A 25,990-nucleotide genomic window follows, 5' to 3' on the forward strand; every position below is an offset into this window, starting at 1 on the left:
TTGCCACTTGTTTCCTCTCATTTTTTTCCTCGTAGCTTTTTATGGAATTTTTTCTCCCCTAGTACAATCCCTTCTTTATTTATTTATTTATTTATTTATTCATTCATTCATTTATCTATTTTACTTACAGACTTACTCACTTTAACCTTCAGCAGCCCTCACCATCGTAAGGGGGCGGTAGGATTTTGCAAGGTTTTGATCTCACAGCCCGGGTGAAAGTACCACCTAGAAGTCAACGCTCAGGGTAAAGCGGCCCACAACAGACAGGAGAGGGTGTCTGACTTCCTGGTTGGATCTGCATTTTGTTGTCCCGCTGCCCGCAGAGCTTTCTGGATCTGACGGGAGGAGCGGCAGTTCGACAGCACCTTGTTTCAGGTCACGTTTAGCTGACTGTTAGCGAGGATAATTAACACTTCTTTGAAAACGAGACAGCAACGAGAGCGGGAGCCGAGTCGCTGGGGCCGTGGAGGGCAACTGTCCGAAGATCGGTGAGGTTAGCTGGGATTGAGCTAACGGACGCAGCGGAGGGGCAGACAGGCGTGTGTGGATAGTTTGGGGTGTCTGAACTCTACAAGCCTCTAAACTACACAAAGAGTTCAAGAAGCGTTCGTCGAGAAAGGCAAGAGAGTGCGAGGTAGGCTGTGAAAACCCAGTTTCACTCTGGAAAATGGTTTTGTACATTTTAAGTGTTTCCATTTATCAAGTACTGGAAAACCGCTCTGTTTCAGCTACCAGTTAACTTCCTGGTTTGGTTTATTACTGCACTTTCCAAAAGATGAGTAGTTATGTCCTATACATCATATATGTTACCATATACGCTACTCATCATATCTCTGTGGTGGTTAGATTACCTGAAATACAGCAAACCGTGCTCAAAAGCACTTCAGCCGTATACATGAGCCCAGAAACACGCTTAATTTTTTTCCTCCTTAGTGCCTCTCAGGTTATTCAACATATTTTAGCAGATGCCTGTTTTTTATCCTCGAAATCAAATCGGCCAAAGACGAGCTGGAAGGACCAGTCAGTGAATCTTGTAGTGGATAAACAAGTAATGAAACTGCTGCCTTGCAGTTGCCATAACATTAAATACAACCATTATTAAAATAGCTTATCTCATTATGAATGGCTTAATAAAATCAATGTCATGTGACAAAACAAGATAGCTCAATAAGATACAAAAAACACAGTTAGATAATAAATTAATGATATAATATAAGAGTGAAACCAAAGACAGGTGACTGAAATGAAAAATGGTGATCATCTCCTCAGAGTTGCACTTTGTCGTGGAGTCAGATATATTGGTTCTTGATGATTTATTGGAAGGAGGATTGACTTAAATGTTTGAGATTTTATACTCCTACTGACAACTCGCATTCACCCAGGGTCTTATTCTGTTCCACCCTTAACTCTTTTCGTAGCTCACATCCACGCCTTTGATGTATTTAGAGTCACCAATTAAGCATACATTAGGTATAAATGAGAGCAGCTAAATAAAAATACACAACAACAGAAAGAGCAGGTTATCTCCACACAGAGAGCATCCAGGAAGGCTTGAACCCAGGAGCCTCTTGCTCTGAAGCAGTTGGGTCACACCAGATCCAAAGAGGGCAGGTTTTGAGACCTTTACCTACCAAAAGTGGTCCAAAAACAGGACAACAAGTGATAGGTGCTCAAGCGTAATGAGGGCTGTGATAGAAAGTTGAAAGAATACAGAGTGCATCCTGATCTGTGGCTACAAACACCTGAGTGTTAGTATAGGACTACAGTGCAAAGGAGAGATGTTTTATTAAACACAAACAGTGTGTGTTAATGAATGTAGATGTGAACATGCCACATATTCAGTTTACAAATGTAATTAAAATTAAAATCTTAAGTGTAAGAAAGTGTTTCTTTAGTGTAAGAAGTCCCATTTTAAAGCGTTCACCTTAGCTGAATTCAATATTTCAAAGAATCTGAAACGATAAAGCTAAATTGAAAGGCCACCCTTTTACCCCACTCCCTTAAAAAATAAGCCTACAACACAGGGTGTCATTTCATGTTAAAAATTCACATGTGAAACAAATAAACAACCTGAGGTGAACTTGAGAAAACGGGTGTAGTGTTCTACGTCTTTATGTTTTAAACCATGTCTAGATCTCGAAATACTTTTAACTCATCATTCGTTTCACACCTGTACAATAAATATGCCATCAGTAAAATGAGTTACAATTCATTTTTTACTGAAAAAACTGGACAAATCAATGGCTTCTGTGCAATTTTCACTCTTTGTAAAGCCATCTAGTGGGCCAGACTGGACCCTGGACCTGCTTTAGCCAGTAGAGAGTTCGCTCTGTCAGTTTAAAGACCATCAACAGCTACTCCGTGAGCAGTTTGTCGTGTCTAATGTGTCTCTTCTGCCACTTTGCTTCAATACAGGGACAGCAGTGTCTATGTGATGATAAATAAAACAATGTGTATCGGTGTCATAATCAGGTCATGTTTGTTTTTGCAGTAATAATCCCTGAAGCATCACATTAGTCTTGAGTGAAACAACCATTTTCGGTTTTTTAAGTGGCCCGATGAGACTATCAGTAAAGTGGAACAACATCAGCATGTTAACTGGCTGTTTATCCCAGCAGGAGGTCCTCGTGCCGCCTGCCCGCTCAGCTGCCTTCTTCACTCGGTGGTGTAATTTATTTTACAGCAGGGTATCAAAAATACTTGTGAATCATGGAGTGGTTTAGTGTGCTGCATGCATTTTAAATGAACTTTACCGTGTTAAACATTTTCACATACTGTATCTACTGGATCGTCCTGGATCGTCTTAGACAAGATTTTGTTGTGTAAAGTGTTTCTGTTCCGTTCAAGTTGGTTTTCCTCTCTATACAAGCAGCTATTCACTGACAGAAATCTATAGACTCATTCTGCAGGAGGAACTATTTGCTTAATTGTTAATGAACTCAGCATCAGTAGTTAGTTTCACTCCAGGGTTTTCTTGCCTATTTCATTGTCTTGAGTTTCTGTCTTTTTTCATCATCTCCATTTTCACTCAACACTGGTTTCATTGCTGTTTCTAGCTGTTGTTTCTAATGAAGGGAGTCGTTTTCAGTGACACACCGGCCATGTGTAAGCTTCCTGCATCCTGAAGCAAGTTTTACTTGAAACTCGACAGGTGGACTTCCTCCACCCTTCGAGCCAAATACGCGTCAAGTGAGTCACACGAGTAAACAACACGTGGTTATTACAGGGACACTAGCATGTGTACTCAAAATTCATTTAGTACACCAATAGAACACTTAAAAACAATCGTTCATCTAACCAGAGTGAAGTTGGTGAACTTGCAGCTTATTTGCAGCGGGGGAAGTAATCTGAAACTTGAACTTTAAAGCAAACAGTTCCCAAAAATGCTTCAGCGTTTTTGTGTGTGTCGCTTTGGAACAAACTGTGTTGCTACACCTTTGCAGCCACAGTTACAACATACTGTAATACAGGAAGTTAATTATTGAATATAAATTATGAGAAAAAAGCAAGTGGTTGGTCTGGAGTTGTTTCTGGAGCAAGCTAAAGACCCAGAACATTAGGAAATACCTGAATGGTAGGTTTTAAGTGAACATTGGGCCAGTTTGTCGTGAACGGCACATTTGTGTCAATTCTTGCTGACCTCAGGAGCCCTGGGAATAAATTTGCTAAACATAATTTTTGTAGCATTATAGAAAAATACAACAAGTGTTTCAGAGTACTCTTTGTGTCTTTTGTCCTGTATTCGTCATTTCACCCTCAGCCAGTTGCAGCAGATGGACACTCCCCCCCACCCCGAGCCTGGTTCTTCCTGTTACTGGTTTCTTGCTGCTAAAAAGGAGTTTTCCCTTCCCACTGTCACCAAGTGCTTTCTTACGAGGGGGTTGTCTGATTGTTGGGGTTTTCTCTGTATTATTGTGGGGTCTTTACCTTAAAATTTAAAGTTGTGATTTGGCACTATATAAATCAAATTAAATAAATTTTCAGTAACACCTGGAACAAAAATTGACTTCTTTTGACTGGTAGTTTACGGGGACAGATTAGTATTATCTGATGACCACGTTGAAATAAATCTCTCAAAAAATTATTTATTCAAATAAAGAGTAAAAATTAGAATAGCCTAAATGAACGCACAAAACTATTTTAAATGCTTGGTGCTGCTTAAAAATGTCACTGCTGACAGATGCTGTGTGACATTCTTGGGAAATTTAGATGTGCTGGGATTCTTTCCTTTATTGTGATCCACAGCTTGACATGGTGGTGAATGTTGGGTACAGTTTTTTTTTTGTCACCATGCCATCTATGCCGTTTGACATCTGTCCAACTTTGGCTTTAGATGGATTGATCCTTCCAGGAAGCTTTTATTTCACTTGCAGTAATGTAATGACTTGTTGTCAACTTGAGTGATGTTAAATTCTAGCCTGGTCTCATTGCGAAATGGTCATGAAAATGATTTTGTGTGTTTTTGGTTTTCTTTTTCTTTTCACATGCACGGAGACAAACTGCCCACTTTACTTTGTTATGTTGCAGTCAGCAAGACTTTGGCCAGTCCTGAGTAAGCAGGATCAACTTTGAAACCAGTATGTTTCACATTTGTGCTGCCTCTGTTTTTGAGCATCCTGAGTAGCATGTGTCGCCATGCCAACCTAGAAAACTGAGCATCCTTTTGAAACGTCTGACTTGTGTACTTTAACCCAGATATGATCTTTTTCTAAACCTAATCAAATAGTTTTCTTTCCTAAACTGAACTAGGTCATTTTTGGTATGTAAACAGAATTAATGCTACAGTCACACTGGGGAAAACGGTGATCTGCTCTGTCTGGACCCTCCCTCACACATAGACATGGTGAAACAACGAGCATAGGAGAAGAAACTTTGGCACCAAAATGTAGTAAAAACTGATCCGATTAAAAGGTTAAAAATCAAAAAAACATTTTGGTTTTGATTTAATTTTGCTTTCCTTCTGGACAGTGATGGAATCTGAGATTCTAGTTTTATTGGAAGATTTTGTCCCAGTTGTGCTGTATGTTATTATTCTGATTAAATTTCTGTCCTCTGGGAAGCTTGTGTAACTGTCAGGATCATTGGACAAGCCTTAATTAATGTGGACATAAAAGTGAGATTAGACTATCATTCAGTTAAGTCTAATGGATAGATCGAATCCTTAGTTACGCCCAAGCAGTTTGATTGCTCTCATTTTAATCTTAAGTTTTAGTGAGGAGAAGGGCGTCAAGGTTCCTGTATCCTACAGGAATCAGCTGTTTTATTTTAGCCTTCATGTAATACTGAGATCTAGTTATTTTTGACAGTTTGGCCCCTTTCAAGTCACATCAGATTTTTGTCTACACACACACACAAACCTGCTTGATGACTTATTTATGAGCCTCGTCTCCAGACGGATCTGGATACACACACGCTTAAGCCCCAAGCAGAGCAGGACAGCCGTGTAGTCTGTTTTGTGGTGAAGCATTGTTTTGTGTTACCTTTAAGGCCAAATGCTGAAACTTTGCTGTGAGAGGATGCATGGATTTTCTTGGCGTTGTGGGATCAGAGCGGTTAATGCGTCCTCTTGAGCGTTTACGCCAACATTATTTGCTGATTCACTGTGCCTTAATGGCTCCTGCCTTTATTTATATTCCTCGAGGACCATGCAAATGCTGTTATTAGTCTGTTTACACTGACTCTTAATTGCTGTGGGACACCACTGTTACAGCGAAGTATCAAAGTAATACAGTCAGAGCAGAAAAAAATAGTTGTTTGATAGAAAATGAATCAAAAAAAAAAATCAAACGTTGTTTTGTTCAGCTTCTCTCCTGAGATAATTTGAATTTCTGTGTGTGACAGAGAGAATAATCCATATTGAAGGTGATGGAAGTGAAAATAACTGTATGGCAACTGTGTACCATCCCTCGCATAAGTCCCTAATTCCTCCTCTTCTTTCATTTTCTTCCCACCGCTCTGTCCCCCCCTCTTCCTCACCATCTGTCTCGTCACTCCTCGCAGTATGTGGTTGGAGCCACAGGCGCTGTAGGATGAAGAGCCCGGCGCACCGCACCAGGGACATTGAGCGCCAAGCTGGCTACCTGAAGCGCGAGCACTGCACCCCTCCTCCACCGCGCACCGGCTCCGACACCATGTGGTTCATCCGCGACAGCTGCGGCATCGTGTGTGGCATCATCACCTGGCTCCTGGTCTTTTACGCCGAGTTTGTGGTGGTGTTCGTCATGCTGCTGCCTGCCAAGAACGTGGCCTATAGCCTCTTCAACGGGGTGCTGTTCAACGGCCTCGCCTTCCTCGCCCTTGCTTCCCATGCCAAGGCGATGTGCACAGACCCGGTCAGTCAGAGCTTTATTGGTCCACTTTATTTGCTTGTAGGATGCGATACTGACTGTCTGACTGGTACTATTTATCCTCTCTCGATTTATTAGTGCAATAATTTAAGAGTGTGTTCCTGTTGGTGTGCTTATAGTAAATATTTGACTTGCAACAGTTGCATGGGGTACTAAACTTTTATTTCTGTGCTCTTTAAGTCCACAAATTCCTCCACACTTCTCTGACACGTATTTTGCAAATTATATCTACATTTTACTAGGTACACTGGCAGCTAGGAGTTTATAATATATGCTTATGAAATGCAGCGCTCTCCAAACTTTGTGGTTTTGTATCCTTTAATGCAGGGGTGTCAAACTCAAATACAGAGTGGGCCAAAATTCAAAACTGGAACAAAGTCGTGACCTAACATTAATATTTATTGAAAAAAAAAATCTTCCTCCAGATATAAGAATGAATCTTTTCTTATGGACTCAAATAAGTTTTGCTGGAAAACTGAATATGGAACAAGCAAAGCTTAATACTAAACAATATATATATATATTAGCTGTATAATACCAGTAGGCCAGCTCTAATAGTAATTTGGTATGGCTTCGCGGGCCAAATGTAATTAGGCCGCGCCAGAGTTTGACACCTATGCTTTAATGTATAGCTGGAGCCTATGGTATGACTCACATGCTTTTATTTAATAAAAAAAAACAAAACAAACTAAACTACCTGTAACTTGCAGCAGAAATAGAAGTAAAAAATAAAATAAAAAATTATCATATTTCTGTTATAGAACCAATTTCATTCTTATTTTCCACCACATTAATCATCCCCTCAGTGGATCCCTGATCCTTAGGTTGTGAGCCCCTTAATTATTCAACATAATTTAAACTGTAGTCATATCAGATATAATAAAAATGTCATTCACAAGTGATGCTGAGCACTTTTACCTTGATTCTTTAGATACATTTTTCTTATAAAACTTAATGTTTGTGGGATGTTGAATGCACAGATTTTACTTGACATTTTTATTGTGTGTTTACTTCCCCAAAATATAAAATACCACATTACAGTATGATGAATATTTAGGCAGTATCTGCCGATATGCACAACTGAAGTATTAGAAAGTGAAAAGTTTAAGGGTTTTACCTTTTTTTTTTCCTCTCCTTTTTTTCTTTTTTTTTTTTTTTTTTTGCCCATCTGGCTTAGTTGTATCACAGTCCATTGACTTTCTTGGATATCAGGTGCAAAATAAATTATCTTTGGTTCCCTCCTAGTTTTTGACTCTGAGGAAACTCTTCTTTGTTTTCCCTATTAGGCTCTTGGATAGTCTCACATAACCCATAAAGCCCTACTGAAAAATTTGACACTTTAAAATTAGTTTAAGACCCCACCTGTGAGGGCTTGCATGCACTTTAGTGTGGGGTGGGCTTTGTTTTAAGTCTAATCTCATTTTTAATCTTCCGTTATTGTGCTTTAGTAAATTTTTTTTATTTGTACTCTTCTTTATGGATTCAGCGGCTTTTTGTCTATCCCTTTCAGTCTAGCTTTACTATTTCTGCAAACCTTTTTTTTAAACATACTCTTAATTTACTTCTAATTGTTAGACAGGTTTGGATTTGTTTTCTCTATGTGCTTTGTTTGTTTTTTGATTTTTTTTTTAAATGCTTTTGTGGTTGTCATGTTTTGTCTATCCTGGGCTTGGAAGCCTCTTGAGTCAACTCCAGCATTTGTAATACAAAGAAAGTTCAGCATAGCCACAATATCTATTCCTTATCTGGTTTCACTTCCCCTAAAATCTGCAGACAGGCTAAGCGGGTCACGTGAAAGTGATTACCAACTCGATAAGTCAGCCCAGGGTTTCCCAATCTAGCTATAAGTGCGGTCACATGAAAGAGAGTGTGCGTTTGGCTGGAGAAGCACTTTTTAAATGCACTTTATAAAATAAAAGCCATCTTGCCATCTAAGGAAATCATGTACCCCCGAAAGAAATCATGTACCACATGTAGAGTGACAGAGCAGAGCTGACTTCTCTTTTCATCTCTCTCCTCCTCAGGGTGCTGTGCCTAAAGGAAACGCAACCAAAGAGTTCATTGAAAGTTTGCAGCTCAAACCAGGACAGGTGGTGTACAAATGCCCCAAGTGCTGCAGCATCAAGCCAGACAGAGCTCACCACTGCAGGTACAGCACTGTATGAATCTGTGTAGTATAAGAAAGGGTACACTTCTCATTGCAGACTGCACATTTTGGGAACAAAACAAAAAAAACAGGAATCTGCTGAAGTCTGCACCTCACAGAGGAAAGTCCTGATGCGACTCTCCGGCTGGGAACGCCACTCCTCCTCTGTGTTTGTTCCTAGACTGGCTCTCCTGCGTCTTTCAGCTGTGTCGCATTTCCCTGCAGACTCTGCAAGTTGATAATAATAAGGACTTCCCTCTGTGGCTGCTCAGTGGTTTCTCTGGGATCTCAAGGCATGAAAAGTGCAAAAACACCTCCGATTAATTGAATTGTGAAGCCAGTGAGTCAGCCCGTCTCAGAAGCAAAAATGGCAGTCAGTTTGATTCTTTTCAAGCTGAATATTATGAGTCATTCTTGAGGGTGCTTCAGATGATACAGTGCAGTGACACAGTTATCTCTAACAACCCAAACAAACTATTACACACAGAATGGCAGCTTTTTAAAAAGAGATTTCCCCATAAAACAAAGCGCCCAGGCAGCTCGAGTGTGACTCTCTGCTTTGTCTTATGATAAATTATGAGTTTCTGGCTTTTACTTGAGTTGTCAGCCTGCTGCAGTTTTGACAGATAAATAACCCCCAGTCTGCAGCTGCTATGACTGAGAGCAGCCTGTTCATTTTCTCACAGTTGAGTGAATTATGCTCCTTAAGGTGTTTGTGTGTGTGTGTCTTTTAGTGACAGTTGTTGTGATATACCGACATCCACATTTGTGCATTGTACGACTCCCTCAGGTGTGCCTATGATTAATTTATTTTGTCTCCACAGTGTGTGTAAACGCTGCATCAAGAAGATGGACCATCACTGCCCCTGGGTGAATAACTGTGTCGGAGAAAACAACCAGAAATACTTCGTCCTCTTCACAGTGAGTCTTTAACAGCAAAACGAATATTAGAATCCACTTGAAAATATTCATAATAACTCCCTCTTTCATTATCATGCTCACACTTATACTTGCTCTTGGGTCGAATGTCATAATATATAGGGTGCACCCACCGGCTACTTTAGTAGGTACACTTTACTAGTACTGGCTTGGACCCACTTTTGCCATCAGAACTGGCCTAATTTTTCATTGCACATATTCAGCAAACATAGGAAACATTGGATAGAAATTTTGGTCTATGTTGACAAGATAGCATCACATTGTCACTGCAGATTTGTTGGCTTCACATCAGTGATGTGTATCTCTTGCTCCACCACATCCCAAAGGTAATCTACTGGAGTGGGAAATGACACTGAAGGCCATTTGAGCACACTGTAACTCATTGTCATGTTCAAGAAACCAGTTTGAGGTGATATGAGCTTTGTGACATGGTCACATTGTTAACTCTGCTCTAAGCCTACCATCCATATATGACAGCAGAAATTGAGATCAAGACCAAGCAAAGTCTTTCCAATCTGTCTGTCCAATTTTGATGAAGACATGTAAATTGTAATCTTAGTTTCCTGTTTTTAATAAAAGTGGCACCCGGTGTGGTCTTCTGCTGCTGTAACCCATGTTGTGCATTCAGAAATGCTCTTCTGCACAACTTGGTTATAACCAAGTGGTGTTCATTCGTGGTTATTTGAGTTAAAGACCTTTAGACATCGGACACGTAAAATCCAGACTCCCTTTTTCTTAATCCAGCTGTTCACACTGACTGCGTAATTTTGTTTAGACAAATTTGTGGCAGGTTTTTTTTTTTCGAACATAATTTGATTTTTTTTTCTTCTTCTTCTTCCCCCAATTTGCCTGTATGCCTAAATGCATTTTATTTTGGCTTTCCAAATTAAGACCATAAGTGAATATGAGGACTATAAAAATGAGATGACTGACATTACATTTGTGTTTGTTTTCAGATGTACATTGCACTAATATCCTTCCATGCGTTATTCATGGCGGCCTTCCATTTCGTTTTCTGCTTTGAAGAAGACTGGGCGAGTAAGTGTCTGTCCTGTAATATAGTAGTTTAGTATATGAACCAATCCAATCAGTAAAGCTTGTGACTAAGATGTAAAATGTTATGCATTAGAAGACTAATGTGGAACTCTTTTCATAGTTGATTTATTGTCTAAGCAAGCTTGACACATTCTCTGCACTGACAAGCTATGACTTCTCTATTTTTATGCAAAATGTGAGGGGCAAGCCTCTGATTGGGCTAAGTGAGGGAACAGGGAACCTTGACGCTTAAGTCTTTAAGTCTGTTTAATATCCTTTCTGGTTTCCAAATTTTAGGTTATATACTTGGTTTAACATAAAAAAAACTCCCTTTCTTTCCAGAGTGCAGCAACTTCTCTCCACCAGCAACTGTCATCCTCCTCATCCTCCTCTGCTTTGAAGGTCTTCTCTTTCTGATCTTCACTGCAGTCATGTTTGGGACTCAGGTCCACTCAATCTGCACTGATGAAACGGTGAGTAAATCCAGCAGGGAATTTCACCACCTTACCTCTCCTCTGCACACTTCTTGAAAACTGAATTTCAGCTACCACCGTGTCAGCAGTCTGACATGAGGTTAAGTTCTCATGTCAGAAACTTTCCACCTTGCTGAAGAGCCTTTAAAAAGAGAGATACTAGATCCTTTTCAGCTTTATGTGGAGAAAGTGCTGGCCTGGCTCTGACCCTTGTTTCTGCAGTTTCTACTTCACCTCACAGAGAACATTTCTCTGTATAAAACTGCAAAGTATGACTCAACCAGAAACATTTTGTTGTTTGTCTTCAGCACAAAGTTAAGTGGAAGTAATTATTACATCAGTCGCAACTGATGTAAGTGTAGGTGACCTCATTGACCACATCTTTGTTATTAAGGAAACATGATAATTTTTTATCAATTGTAATGTTTTAGAAGAAAATAAAAAGCAACCGTTTATTGCATGAGATTATATTTATTGATTGTGCTCTCTAAAGCTACTTATGATCAGTACATTTACTCTCAAGAAGAGAGAAAAGGTTTTATTGTCCATACTCTTAAAAAAGGAAGTATTTTCTCAATCTGTAAAATGTAATATTAGAAATGAGAGAAATACTGTTTGTGATTGTGCAGAAGGCGTCTGGTATCACTAGTCTTAAAAACCCCCATAAATTCATGATACTAAGTTTATTTTGTCATATTTTGTCATATACTGGACCTTAGTTTAGCCCCTCAGTTCATCCTCTGTGAAACAGCTGTTTTTAGTTTTTTTCCCCCTTTAAGCTAACTTTCTTGTGATTGGTTGCTCCTTGCAAACAGAAAATTTAAAGTCAGACCCGTGTGCTTGAGGGACTGTATGAGGAGATCTGCTCTCACTGACATGATATGAGAGTTTAAAGAAATTACTAAAACCAGAGATTTAGAGCAGTCTCTACTCTGAGCGTAAACTGACCTCATTATTTGAAACTCTGGCCATGATTGATATCCGTCACTCTTAAGAGTACAGAAAATAAGGAAAAGCATATCTGGTCCTTTAAAGAAAAATTGTTTCTTAACAGTATGAAGACCAGCACCAGACTCGGGTGTTTTAGTTTGCAGTTTGGGGTCAAGCCTCCATAAGATTTCCCAATGTATATATTATATATATAATGTTCTTCCTCTACCCCCTCTTCCTATAACTATGCATGTGACAAATAAAGAACCTTGAACCAAAATAAACTAGACCTGTCTATTAGTTCGTCCTCCAGGTGGGTTCAGAGTAATGCATTTTCTGCTCAAGACACCCACAGCTCTGACTCACAGACTTATCACTACAAAGAACTGTCAATTGTAGTGTTATATGGCCTCCATTTGTTGACTGTGTTGGTTTATCCTGTGAGCTTTCTTAAATGTCAGGAACCACTGAGAGTGAGTCACCTAAGACCTGTGAAAGGAAAACAAAAGAATACAAATTGTGATTCATTTTTAATCCCTCATTCAGCAGCCGCATGTTTCGATGTTTTGTATCAGGGCTGAATTTAACTCACACTGCGTTGCCTTACCCTTTTTGCAGGGTATCGAGCAGCTGAAGAAGGAGGAGAGGAGATGGGCCAAAAAGTCTAAATGGATGAATATGAAGGTGGTGTTTGGCCACCCATTCTCTATAGCCTGGCTGAGCCCCTTTGCAACACCTGACCATGGAAAGGCAGATGTGTATCAGTATATAGTGTGAAAGCTGGATTCTAAGTGTCTGCGGACATAGACTGATCACTCTTGCCTGGAGCACAAACTTCTCTTAACCACTTCTAAATTTTCTTTCTTCTAGGAACTATTGATATTTCAGGGTGTTTTGCTGTAAAATGTGTTTTTCCTTTTTAAATTTTGCCGTTGCCCTTCCCCTGTTTTGGTGCTGACTGAGATTAACGAGGTGTAGCTGCACGATACAGTGCTCTTAAGCTACGCAGCAGCATCTTGACAAGAAGCATCTAATGAGACTCTGGCAAAACACAACAAGAGACTAAGTTTTGCATTCGCTGGAGTGAATATGCCTGCAGTATCTTCAATCATCTCCTACTTCTAAGACTACACAATGTGAACTCAAGTCCTGAATGTTTCTACTCAAAGAAGCGCAGCATGGTTACCACAATGAACACCTGGTTTTGTCTTCCTGTAAAAAAATGATCCCTTTTCCTTCATTTGCTTTATTAATGTAGTCGCGGTAGTCTTTTTGCTGAATGCTGCGGAAAGCTATTTCTATTTATTTGCCTTAATGTGACAGTTCAGGCTCACACTTGTTAATGCTACTTGTTTCCTCTTTTTGCTGCCAGAGAAAAGTAGGTTTGTCCATTTCATTTGTCTTTTTCTTGCATTACTGCAATCAAAAGACAAATGTAACGCCAAACTTTTCTGGCAAGAAATCACATTTTGGAAAAGTTTCAAGTGTTTTTCAAGAGGACTCTGAAAATGGAGAACAGCAATAACCTAACGGTGGCTGGTTAAAGTTATAACCCTTAAGATTTCTGTGCTACTTGGTCAGTTTATATTGCACTAAACACTCGCTGAGCAGTGTTTGTATCTGCCCACAGAGCATCCAGGTAAAACAAGGTTTCTTTTCATTTTCCACAAGTAACCTGAGTCTTGCAGCGCCTATCTTCTTATGATTTTTTTTTATTTAAAACCAATCCAGCGTCACAACATCTAGAAAAAGTCTGATCGGGTCGTGAAGGTTATCGGCTAGATCATAAAATGCTAAGCCAAAGGCAATTTGAAGATTAAACTCTGACAATCACTTTGCGTTAGCTTCACAATAAAACTTCCTTTGTGTTTGGCCAGCAGAGCATGTAAGAAATGTTTCATTAGATGCATCTTAAACAGCTGGTACAGATGCTAGCACTGACTGAATTAAGCACCTCCACTTGCTTATGCTGGCAGTTTAAATTGTGCATGATTAATTGCGTAATGTAAGACTAACAAAAAATCTGCAGCTCTGCCGTAAATATTACCTTAACTTTTCAAGCCTTTTATTTTTTGATGACCTTCATAGAAATCATCAATATGTGTCTTACAGAGGTGAGATTTAAAGGAGGAATATTGGGAAATTTATGTTTTTAAATACTTTTTTCCCCCCTTTCTTTGAACAAGTAATGAATGCCAAAAGTTTAAACTAAACATTCAGATCACCTTCTAATATTGTGAAGGTCCTCCTCGTGTTGCCAAAAAATGCTCTGACCCATTGAGGAATTAATACATGACCTTTAAGGTGGATCTTGTGGCGTCTGGCAGGACAGCATTTGTGTCCTGTGGGTTTCAGGGTGTGGCCTCCATGGATTGGGCTTGTTCCAGTCACACGTGATTGGATGCTTGATCCACTTCTGATCTGGGGAGCTTGGACTCCAGGTCAATGCTTTGGGCTCTTTGTTGTGTTCATCAAGCTGTTCCTGGATGGTTTTTACAGAAGGGTCGGGCACGTTGGCATGTTTGTGAAGGCTGTTTTGCTGTAACATTTAAGTGGGTGGTACATGGGAAAGTAACAGCCATGTGAATGCCAATCTTCCCGGGTGCCCAGCAGATCATCTCACGTTAATAAGATGAGCAGTGCTAATTACTTGGTCTCCCAGTGATTTTAACGTTGTGACTGATTGGATTATAATTGAATAGCTGTGTAGACTTTTATGGCAGAGCTTTGTTTAATTACATTAGACTACCTAATAAGGTGGCCATGTAGAAAAGCAGTTAGAGAACGTAAATAAACTGGATGTCAAAATGTTGTCCAAAAATGCTAAAAGTGTAAAAACCAAAAGAGTTCAATTTCTTGAAAAGCTTAAGGGTTATAACTTTAAAGTCTGATACTAGGCAGGTAAACGTGTAAGATACTTACAGTGACTTCCTGGTCGAATATAAAACTGAAGTTAAACCAGCATCCTTTTGAACTTTTCGTTTCATTTGCTTTGTAACAATCACCAGCTGAGACAGAAAGTCAGGGAATCAAGCAATACACGTTGCTCTGTGTGTGTTGACACTAAGTGTATTTTACTTGCTCTCAGTTGATGGAATTCGCTTGTGGTCTGGTTTGTCACAGATTTTCATTGTAATTATGTTTTTTGGAGGCGGGAGCTCAGAGAAAATGTTCACTCGGGCTGGAAGTGTGTAACTGCCACAACTGTGGATTTTAATGGAACACAGGAAACTTCAGATTTTACTTTTGAGGATGAGAATCTGATGCAGATAAGAAATGGGCATCTTCAAAGCATTTAACACTTAAATGCCTTTGCCAGAACGTGTTATTAAAAGCCTTACTCAAGTTAAAAAACAAACAAACAAAAAACATGATTTAGAGGATGATGAAAAGATATTATAAATATATGTGTTGCCAAATTGAAGGCTAAAGGAGGGGAGGCAAGGATGTAGCCATTAAAACAGTTGTCAGAAATTAGATTTTCTTAGGTTTTTAAATGTTGTAACCATTATGTGGACACGGAACAGGTTTACACATACAGCACACCAGCTTTTTTTTTTTCTTCCTCTCAAAAATGTTCTGTGGTCGGTATGCAAACTTATTTGTCTTATTTACTGTGGGCCACGTGGTTTTTATTTTGTTTTTCTGACCATTGTATTTGTTTCAAAGGATATGAAATAAAATGTATGACTATGGATATTTTATTTACTGTTTGTGTAATCTTGTAGACATTTTTGATGCAAAGATGTTAGTGATGGATAGTATTGATGCCACAATCCTTATTTAACAGCTGATTCTTCATTACAGAAGCTTCTATCTAAGGCTGAAAAACATTTTAAAAAGTGTGTTTAACATTAAAACAGCATAACCTCACACACAAATACTGTAAAAGCGTAGACCTAAAATCTCATATCTAAACTGTAATGTGTAATTATATCAACAAAGTTGAAGTTACAGACTTGATTTGCATTTATTTAATTGGAATTCACTTTTTTTTTAATTATTTGTTTACAGCTCAGTATTTTGGGAAGGTTTAGTGTGAAAAACAATGGAGGAAAAAGTGGTGACAAAGTATTGGATATTTGGTTTGAAATGAAGTCCTGGCACTTGTCAGTTATGTATACATTTTCATGGTCCAGCTTTAATTATCCTTTCATCACGGTTAGATATTTTATATAATTTATATCTAATGGTGTCATACAAATATACATTAAGAATTAACTCACTAAACTATAAACTGTCTTTTCAATTAAAATGTATTCATATAAATTTGAATAGAAACATTCAAATTCCCCTATTGTTATATAGCGCCAACTTAAAACAGTCGTCAGCTCAAGGCGCTTATAACAGCGGTCGGTTCCGTAAGTCGTTTGGTACCGGGCTGCTAGAGTTGAGGCTCAGCTGTGAAATTTATGTTTTTCAGGGGTTTTGTCAGTTTTTATCGTTAAATCTGTTTCCCTGGGTCTTTTCCCGTGTATTATGAGTAAATTTTCTTTTTGTTGGTACCGGTAATGGTTTTTATTTTGTTGTATTTATCCGCGACACCTTAAAGGCCGGTCCGCGAAAATATTGTCGGACATTAAACGGTCCGTGGTGCAAAAAAGGTTGGGGACCACTGACTTATAATGTATAATAAGGTAAAGACTCTAACATATTAGAAAGAAACTCCCAACAATCAGACAGTTCTTCATTAGTAGCACTTTGCAAAAGTGAAAGAAGAACTCCCTTTTGACAGGAAGGAGACCTCAATTTGTGCAATCTGTGTAGAATTACAGATTTTCATCATTTCAAAACCTTCAAAGGATGAATGACATCTGTTGAATCACAATCTGAAGGGTTGCTGCCTTTAAGTTTTGAGTGTACTTTTGCAGATTTCATGAAGGGCTGTTTTCCATTTTTACTGGAACAAGACTACTTAAAGAAAGGAGGCCAGTCTAATAGAGCACACATCTAATTGTGCAATTAGATGTAAACTAGCTCGAGGACAGCACTCTCTCCAGCCCCATTATCAACAGTAATGCTGCTCTTTATCGGACACTCCTGTGGTTGAATTTCCTCCTCTCTTCATGAAAATGCACACTCCTATTCAATCTGAATTAACCAGAAACAGTAGAGCTTCAGATTTATTAAGAGCATCATACTACAACACAGTAATGAGTCAACAATCCGTTTGTTAGATGAGATGTTTAATAGGTTGGGTGGTCCTTGTCTCAATGGAGATCTTACTTTACACATTTTTCTATATTAACAATATATTTACACTTTTACAAATGTTTGTTCCACATAATCTGTAATGCATTTTAATAATGATTCATATCAGAGCAATCTAATCAAACTGTCTCAATGCATATTAAAAAGTTGAACATGAGAAGAAATATTTTGGTGTAGCAGCTTTCAGATTAAAGCGATGACTGAGCTGCTTATAGCAGGAGCCGGAGTACAACAGACACAAAATCAGTCCGTTTTCCTTCAGGTCTTCAGTGAGCTCCCCTCATCTTGTTTTCACATGAACTCTACAATTTCCAGCACGCAGTAGAAGAGTCATGTTTTGTCACTATTTGAAATATTCTGTTTTAAATCAAAGAGCTGCCTGGATAGAGCATGCAGAATGCAGCATCTTGCCTGTAGTGAAATCACCAGAAAATGACCCATTCTATTATCATTTGGGTTCAACAGCTGCATCATATAGTTGGATTACGGAGCTACCAAGTTAAAGACTGTTTAAGACCATTTTAGTTTTCTTGCAGTGCAGCATATTAACTTGTCATTGTGACATGCAGCTTGTCAGGTCAAAGCCCTACTATAGTGATTTTCTAATCACTTTGGACACCCACGGATAGAAATGCATGCCACTTCAATACCACGCTGCTCTCACAAAGCTATAATTTTTGCTACTGCAGAATCTCTGGATGCTTATCTTACAGTGAGAGTGGCTTCACAGGAACATGGTTTCCCATATCATGCCGTTAACTGGAGAAAAGCCAGGCAGATATTAAAGGCAGATTAAAGAAATACATCAGCATTTAATTTCTTGCTGTGAGCCAGATGAGATCATTAAGACAGCCAAGAACCCCATAGATAGGCCTAGCATTAAGATTGCAAATGGGAGAAGGAGGATCTGTCAAAAAGACCCCTCTAAAACTCACTGACATATTACTTTGTTAACATTTAGACTCTCTAGGTGTAAAAATGTAAAGTCATTATGATAGGGGGTCTAGAAGCAAAGTCTCTGAACACTGATATCAGACAATGAATGAGTTTGACATTTTTAAGAATTGATGTTATCTGAATCAGCTTGCAACCGTTTGTAGTCTTTATGCCAGCTGCAAGCTGGTTAGTTTAAGTTAGGTTGTAAATGGTTTGGCATATGGATTCATGTAACAATTTTTAAATCATGCTAAGCTAACTAACTAGGTTACCTACTTGATTAGCTTAGCATAGGATATAAATCGAATTGTTATTTACTAGCAATTTTCTTTTTAGTCTTAGGGTAACCAACAGCTTAGCTTGTAATTTCAAATGTATTGGTATTTACAGTCCATTTAAAATATTTTGGTGAGCTAATCAGGGTGGAAAATAAGTATTTGGTCAATAACAAAAATACAACTCAATACTTTGTAACATAACCTTTGTTGGCAATAACAGAGGTCAAACGTTTACTATAGGTCTTTACCAGGTTTGCACACACAGTAGCTGGTATTTTGGCCCATTCCTCCATGCAGATCTTCTCAAGAGCAGTGATGTTTTGGGGCTGTCGCCGAGCAACACGGACTTTCAGCTCCCGCCACAGATTTTCTATGGGGTTGAGGTCTGGAGACTGGCTAGGCCACTCCAGGACTTTCAAATGCTTCTTACGGAGCCACTCCTTTGTTGCCCGGGCGGTGTGTTTTGGATCATTGTCATGTTGGAAGACCCAGCCTCGTTTCATCTTCAAAGTTCTCACTGATGGAAGGAGGTTTTGGCTCAAAATCTCACGATACTTGGCCCCATTCATTCTGTCCTTAACACGGATCAGTCGTCCTGTCCCCTTGGCAGAAAAACAGCCCCATAGCATGATGTTTCCACCCCCATGCTTCACAGTAGGTATGGTGTTCTTGGGATGCAACTCAGTATTCTTCTTCCTCCAAACACGACGGGTTGAGTTTATACCAAAAAGTTCTACTTTGGTTTCATCTGACCACATGACATTCTCCCAATCCTCTGCTGTATCATCCATGTGCTCTCTGGCAAACTTCAGACGGGCCTGGACATGCACTGGCTTCAGCAGCGGAACACGTCTGGCACTGCGGGATTTGATTCCCTGCCGTTGTAGTGTGTTACTGATGGTGACCTTTGTTACTTTGGTCCCAGCTCTCTGCAGGTCATTCACCAGGTCCCCCCGTGTGGTTCTGGGATCTTTGCTCACCGTTCTCATGATCATTTTGACCCCACGGGATGAGATCTTGCGTGGAGCCCCAGATCGAGGGAGATTATCAGTGGTCTTGTATGTCTTCCATTTTCTGATGATTGCTCCCACAGTTGATTTTTTCACACCAAGCTGCTTGCCTATTGTAGATTCACTCTTCCCAGTCTGGTGCAGGTCTACAATTCTTTTCCTGGTGTCCTTCGAAAGCTCTTTGGTCTTGGCCATGGCGGAGTTTGGAGTCTGACTGGTTGAGGCTGTGGACAGGTGTCTTTTATACAGATGATGAGGTCAAACAGGTGCCATTCATACAGGTAACGAGTGGGGACAGAAAAGCTTCTTACAGAAGACGTTACAGGTCTGTGAGAGCCAGGGATTTTCCTTGTTTGAGGTGACCAAATGCTTATTTTCCACCCTGATTTACGAATAAATTCTTTACAAATCCTACTATGTGAATTCATGGATTTTTTTTTCACATTCTGTCTCTCACAGTTGAAGTGTACCTCTGGTGCAAATTACTGACCTCTGTCATCATTTTAAGTGGGGGAACTTGCACAATCGGTGGCTGACTAAATACTTTTTTGCCCCACTGTATAGGCGCTCTTCTAGTCTTGCTGACCACTTAAAGCTTTTTTACAGAGTGGTATAATGGTCTCATCAGGCTCCTGTTAAAATATCTTACTGTTACTTTTAAATTAAAGCAAAACATTGAGGCATAAACACCTGATGATGCTTCATGTACATCCCTGCTATGAAATATTGTTCGGCGTGCCTTGAATATGAGAAGATAATATTATAGTCACATTTTCACTGAAGTCACATTAACCGGGATGCAAATCACATGGTACAAAACCTTCACAGCAGCACTTGGAAGGACATTTGATATATTTGTGCGTTACTGCTGTGAGATACTACAGACAGGTACCATAGCTACCATTATGCATTTATATTATGATATGTATCCAAACAACAGCAAAATGTGATCTGTTCATTAAAGCAGCCTTTGATGTCTTGTTCAGGCAAATCCCTGTAGCTGATTATACTAAGAGAACCTCCCTCTGGTAGCATATATTGACATTTTCTCTCTTCATTTATTAATGTTCACAGCTCCCTCCATAACACACGTCACAGTGTATGAGAAAATACGTTATTGCACTCTCACCGACTCATCCAGAGATGTTGATGGAAGCTGTTAGCGAACAGAGATGTCTATGAAGCCCAAAGAAATAATGAATTATTATTCAAGATATGCGACAGACTAATATGAGAATTTAAATTCAGGTCAAAGAAGCTAAACTGGCAATTGCAAGGCCTGGCACTGGAGAGATAGCGGGGAACACTTTTTAAGTCACAAGTTTAATGAAGCGGTTCACAAAGGGGACGTCACTCTGATTCTGTGTGGATTGTAGATGCAGGAGGATGCTTTGGTGTGATTTATCTGAGTTCAGGCCCTCTTGGTAATATGCACACATCTATCATGAAATCGAAAATCAGCTGCATCTGAATCAAAATATGTGTCATGCTCATATCTCGAGGTTAAGGTTCAAGCTGTCAAGAAAGGCAGATAAAAATAAATAAATTCAGGCAGAGAGAGAATTCCTCTCGGGGGGATAAGCCTTTGAGTGCTACATCAGAAGCATTATTACTTGTGAAAATATAAGCACACTTCATTAGCTAAGGACTTCACTTATAAAACATTGCCTTGAGCATGCATAAAATGCAATGTTGGTGCTGGATGTTGTGGTGAGTGTCTTAGTAACTTAAGGAAATGGGAGAATTAAGAGAGCTTTTTGGAATACAATACCTAATGCACAGGCTGAGTGATGCACAGAGCAGAAGATGTTATTTGTCCATTGCTAATGATGACACATGGAAATCAAATATGTGCAGAAATTCTCCAATTATCCTTCTGTATTATTTGAGTTTTCCTATAAAGATTTCCATTTACAGTAATGTATCTATTCCTTTCCTGCAGACAGTCAGATGAAAAGATTGATTACTCTCATGTCTATACAGTTAATGGTGGTGGACAAAGTCTGTCTAATGGTTCAGTCACACTAGAGTAAAATATGATGGTGACTTACTTGCACCTGGAAAAAAATGGTTGTTGCCAGATGACTAGTTGTGGCAACCAACTGGTCACTCAGAGACTGAGCATCTAACACTTTCAGTCTCTGCAGTTACTTTCAGTTGCAAGACAATTGCACAGGTTGCCTGGTGGGAGGCAACCTCTCTCCAGAAAATCAGAGTCTGACTCAGAGTGACAGCAACTGCTCTCAGACAGGTTGACAAGGGTTTGAAAATATTATTGCCAACATGATGCAATCAATCTGAGTCTGTCTGTGCTGATGAGTGCAACTTACGTCACTTTACAGTTATACTGCTGTCCTATAGTAACTACATTACTAATTGTGGAGGAACTTCTCTTTCAAATCTACGATCTACTGGTTGGACTCTGAGTGCAAGTAGTTAATGTGATTTTTCTGTATATGCAGATGGCAACAGATTTGCAAATTTTCACTAATTTATTTAATCATTGGATTACCACAACAGGTCGCATGTAGTTGCCAATTTGGACCCAATCAATAGCAAACTGATAGCAGAGTTGCTCTTATTGCCTGAAGACAGCAACTACAAATGATCACAGACTCAGTTCCGTCTTTGAAGCAACTGTTTCAGTCACTACCCTTAGTTAGAAAGTAGTTTCACACATATTGACCTACAAAGACATTAAATGTCATTTTGCAGTTCTGTTTATGAATATATTACACAAACATGACATAATGCATTAATTATTTAAATAAAATGTGTTTAAAAGGAGATTTGGTTATCTTGACACTGAGCCAGGCCAGCTACCCTTTGATTTCAAGTCAGGCTAAATTATGCCAGATGAGGCTTCATAAAGTAGGTCTCTAAAGACATGTTAGTGGTATCAATCTTCTCATGTAACTCTCAAAAAGAAATCAAACAGATGCATTTCCCAAAACATCTAACAACCTTTTTATTTATCTTCCTTTTTATCTTTTCCATTAGCTCAGAAGCTGTTGTGCTATTGTTGACTTTCCAAAAAGTAACGTAAAGCTAGTATAATTTTTGCTTCTTTGTAAAACATGTGGACAGAGATGATTTCAGACTTAGCCATCCATTATTTTGTCTCTACTAGCCAGACTTTGGATGTGCTCTGGTTTGACTGTCTGAAAGCCAACATCTCCTCTGATTTTAGGAAAGGGCTAAACAAGGCTGCGCAACAGCTGAACCAGCAGGGTTTTACATCCTGCAGGGCTACAAACAGCAACCTGTAAAACAGATATTGATTTCAATAAAGCAATCCTTTTTTAAGTATGTTGATTAATAATTTCACTTTAGGCTAAACAGGTGAAACTGAATTTTGTTATATGACTGGAAGAAAACAACTATTTCCACTTGCTCTTTAACAAGTGGAATAATAACTCAGAATGAATTTTCCAGGTGTGCCCAGATTAAAGAAGAAAACACTTTAAATTCAACTGCTGTTTCAGATTTTACTGCTCTTTGGCTCTAATGAAGTCAGAGAAGATGTCTGCCAAAACAGACCACAAGCCACAGCCAGCTGGTAGAGACAGGTCACATTATTCATCTTTTTTGGCAACCGTGTTCTGTTGTCCATCCTGCGGCGAAACCCTCTGCAGTACCAACAAACCAGAGAAGGTCAGAGAGATCCCAACCCACCACAATGTTATCTGGGCTTCCCCAAAGATCAGCTGGCCCAGGAAAGCCTACAAAGAAAAAAACATCATGCCTGTTTTTAGAAACAAATTGCCAATAAAGGTGCCCTAATGGCCAATATCCCTGCTGAGCTTAACAATGAAGAGCCATAAATCACAGTGACAAGTTATTTCTGAATACAGTCTAGCCTATTTTCTAAAATAAATCAGGTTACGTAAGAAGGAAAGACATTAAGGTCAACGTGAAATTATTTTCACCCTCTACTGTCTGATGTAAAGGATTTCACTCAGAGGACATGAAGTAAGAGCTATAAGAGACAGATTGTCACTTACGGAAGATATGAAGTTGGAGGCAGTGGTGGTCACAGTGGTTCGGGTGGAGGACGAGGAATACCTGAGTGCTTTGGCAAGGAAGGTCCACATCACAGCATTGCAGGTGAAAAGCAGGCCGCCACACAGCAGCCTCAGAGGGATATGAAGCTGAAAGACAAGAGAAGAAACTTATTAAAGATGTTCTTGACAAATTTTCTCCCCCCCTGACGGGAGGAAGTATCTAATCTGTACAGTTTTTTTGTTTGTGTGTTTCTCTGTTTGTTAGTGGTCTAGTGTCCACAGTTTTCAAAATTAATGTGATGGTAAATACTCATAATTGATTTCATTTTTGTGAAAATTGGGTCAAGGTCACACCAAATGTGAAATTAAAATATTATATTACCCACAATTTCTTTTTGATTATCTTTAAATATCACAACAATGTACTAGGTATTGGGCGGCATGAATACCTAGTTTGGCTAACATTTGACTTTCACCTTCATTGTTAGCACCCACAGTCAAAGTTAACCTTGTAAAAAAAAAATTAAGCAACCACATCGAGTAATATATTATATGAAAGGCGACGGAGAGAGCTGCACAACACACTTTTTCCAATACAAAGTCCAACAACGTCACATTGATGCCATAACGGGTTGATGTCATCATATTGGAATAAAAACATCATAAAACATCTTTTCTTTGTACAGCCCATGCCCTTCGGGGGAAGTTGCACTCTCTGAGAGCTCTTGTTTAATTTTTTGTTTGCATTAATACACAAAATCTCGACTGACTCACTGTGTGTTACAGTCCGCCACACAATATGTAAACCTGCAGATGGTTTGATTCAGTTGACTTTTTGCAGACTTTTACAAAAAAGTGACAAACTTTTCTGTAACTGTGAAATCTTTGTGAATGGTTTGTGTTTTGCTAAGTCTATTCAGCTATACTGTTTGCCTATTTTCCCAACAGGAGACTGTTTGGACCCCCGGGTCATTTTGGCCAGCTTTAAACTTGAGTGAATATCATAAAAGTGAACTGTATTGTATTTTTCGAGAAAAAAATCATAGGAATAACAAACATAATATCCTAAAAAAAACTCCTCGTGAACTCCTCGTTCTTTTGAAGAGCTGTGGATACAGACTTTCTCTACACCTTCTTCTTATTTTGAGTATAATCCATTTCCCAAAAAGAGACGAAAGCAACACTGACTTCAGTCTTATCATTAAACTGATGCTAATGGATTATAATGGTACTAGCTCTAATGCTAGATGATCTAATGTAATGAATGTGACCCTGTGAAACACAAAAGAAATACGCCAACACACAGTATAAAACAATTTGTTGTACCATGCATCTCCAAAAGACATGTAGCTTAGTTTAAAGGTATTCACTTCAGTTTTAATTATACAGCACCAAATCATATGAGTCATCTCAAGGCGCTTTAGACTGTAAGGTGAAGACCCTACAATAATGCAGAGAAAACCCCAACAATGAGAGAGACCCCTAGCTCTTTCCCGACAGTGGGAAAGAAAAACTCCCTTTTAACAGGAAGAAATTCCCAGCAGTATCATGCTCATAGAGGGGCCAGTGGCCAAAGGTAGTCACTTAGTTCTAACATTTACTTTCCAAAGCTTCACAGTGCATTGTTCCTGTTTGTTTTTCTCTATGTTTCCACGTCCTGTAGTCTGATGTGAGGCAGGCAAATCTCGTGGTGCAAAGTAACCGCCTTTACATACGCTTTGCATCCACCTGCAATCCTAATTTGCAATTCTGTCAATTCATTTGTACCTTAAATCACGTATCGGGGTCGCTGCTTTCCGCGTTTCTACAGTTTAAGGCTTCAGACAGCCGCCTGCAGATGTTTCTGACATCACTGTGTGACGTATGTAGGCAGCTTGAAGGTCATTCACAGAAAAACTTGACATCCTCACCATCAGATACCAGCCGTTTAGCTTATTATCTACATGCAGAGATAATTTTTACGCTTATAGACTAAAACAACGCCTTAATACAAGTGACTGTAGTGGTGTGCTTCGGGGCGCGGGTACGCCATGAGCGCGCCGCTGCCTGCGCGGGCTCCCCCAGTGTGATGCCGCAGATGGTGCTGATGTTGAGGGAGGCTGTGAGGAGAGGCGGGCGGGGATAACCCCCCTAACTTCCCTCGTGAGAAATCACCCCGCTCGCAGGCGAACATTATTATTCACCCTCACTGTGTTAATAATTAAAGCGAGTTTAACTGCGGCAATGCCTCACCCGGTCACAGGCGGTAGTTTCGTCCGCCTGTCTGAATTTCCGCTGTTCTCCCCATGTCCGGAGTCCGGTTTCACAGACACCCTTCAGGTAGTCGGCTCCCAGCGACAGTTTGGCCGAGGACGACGCCACGGCCCCGAGGAAACCCGCCAGCAGTGCATAGAAAACTCCCGGGAACATGGTAGTGGTGATGATGGTGATGATAGGCGAGGGACATTATTTTCTAATCCATCTTTTTACATGTCTGCTGCTGAAGCTGGTCGGCGCTGAGCTGCGTGCATGCTTGTACGACTGTCACTGAGCACGTTTTCCTGCACTTTCCATCGACAGCCGTCCGGTGGCAGTCACACAACTCATGGCCGTGGCTCTCCGAGGCATTCTAGGAATTGTAGTTCCGTAATATTAGTTCTGATATTTTAGTTTCGTATTATCTATTTAGTTTTTATATGTAT

At 39.6% G+C, this 25,990-nt stretch overlaps 2 protein-coding genes across 2 annotated transcripts; one reads left to right on the top strand and one right to left on the bottom strand.

The window, feature by feature from the left end:
* The first annotated feature begins 242 nt into the window (after positions 1-242).
* Positions 243-15,569, top strand: zdhhc3b (zDHHC palmitoyltransferase 3b). Its single transcript, XM_085148732.1, has 7 exons — positions 243-634; positions 6,001-6,332; positions 8,372-8,496; positions 9,318-9,414; positions 10,389-10,470; positions 10,810-10,940; positions 12,489-15,569. Exons 2-7 carry the CDS (start codon positions 6,030-6,032, stop codon positions 12,645-12,647), a joined length of 897 nt encoding a protein of 298 aa, XP_085004858.1. The 5' UTR covers positions 243-634; positions 6,001-6,029; the 3' UTR covers positions 12,648-15,569.
* On the bottom strand, positions 13,159-25,871 carry tmem42b (transmembrane protein 42b). The gene is made up of 3 exons (XM_085148733.1): positions 25,542-25,871; positions 23,310-23,456; positions 13,159-23,027 (listed from the first exon to the last, which is right to left on the bottom strand). Exons 1-3 carry the CDS (start codon positions 25,716-25,718, stop codon positions 22,881-22,883), a joined length of 471 nt encoding a protein of 156 aa, XP_085004859.1. The 5' UTR covers positions 25,719-25,871; the 3' UTR covers positions 13,159-22,880.
* Positions 25,872-25,990: the final 119 nt, after the last annotated feature.

The sequence above is a fragment of the Neolamprologus multifasciatus genome, chromosome 22, assembly GCF_963576455.1.
Source record: "Neolamprologus multifasciatus chromosome 22, fNeoMul1.2, whole genome shotgun sequence".
In the NCBI taxonomy this organism is placed as follows: Eukaryota; Metazoa; Chordata; class Actinopteri; order Cichliformes; family Cichlidae; genus Neolamprologus; species Neolamprologus multifasciatus.

Coding starts and splice junctions, on each gene's coding strand:
- zdhhc3b (XM_085148732.1), top strand. CDS start 6,030: ATGAAGAGCCCGGCGCACCGCACCAGGGACATTGAGCGCCAAGCTGGC. Junction 9,415..10,388: donor AATACTTCGTCCTCTTCACA/GTGAGTCTTTAA, acceptor GTTTGTTTTCAG/ATGTACATTGCACTAATATC. Junction 10,941..12,488: donor CAATCTGCACTGATGAAACG/GTGAGTAAATCC, acceptor CCCTTTTTGCAG/GGTATCGAGCAGCTGAAGAA.
- tmem42b (XM_085148733.1), bottom strand. CDS start 25,718: ATGTTCCCGGGAGTTTTCTATGCACTGCTGGCGGGTTTCCTCGGGGCC. Junction 23,457..25,541: donor AAACTACCGCCTGTGACCGG/GTGAGGCATTGC, acceptor CTTGTCTTTCAG/CTTCATATCCCTCTGAGGCT. Junction 23,028..23,309: donor CCTCCAACTTCATATCTTCC/GTAAGTGACAAT, acceptor TTTTCTTTGTAG/GCTTTCCTGGGCCAGCTGAT.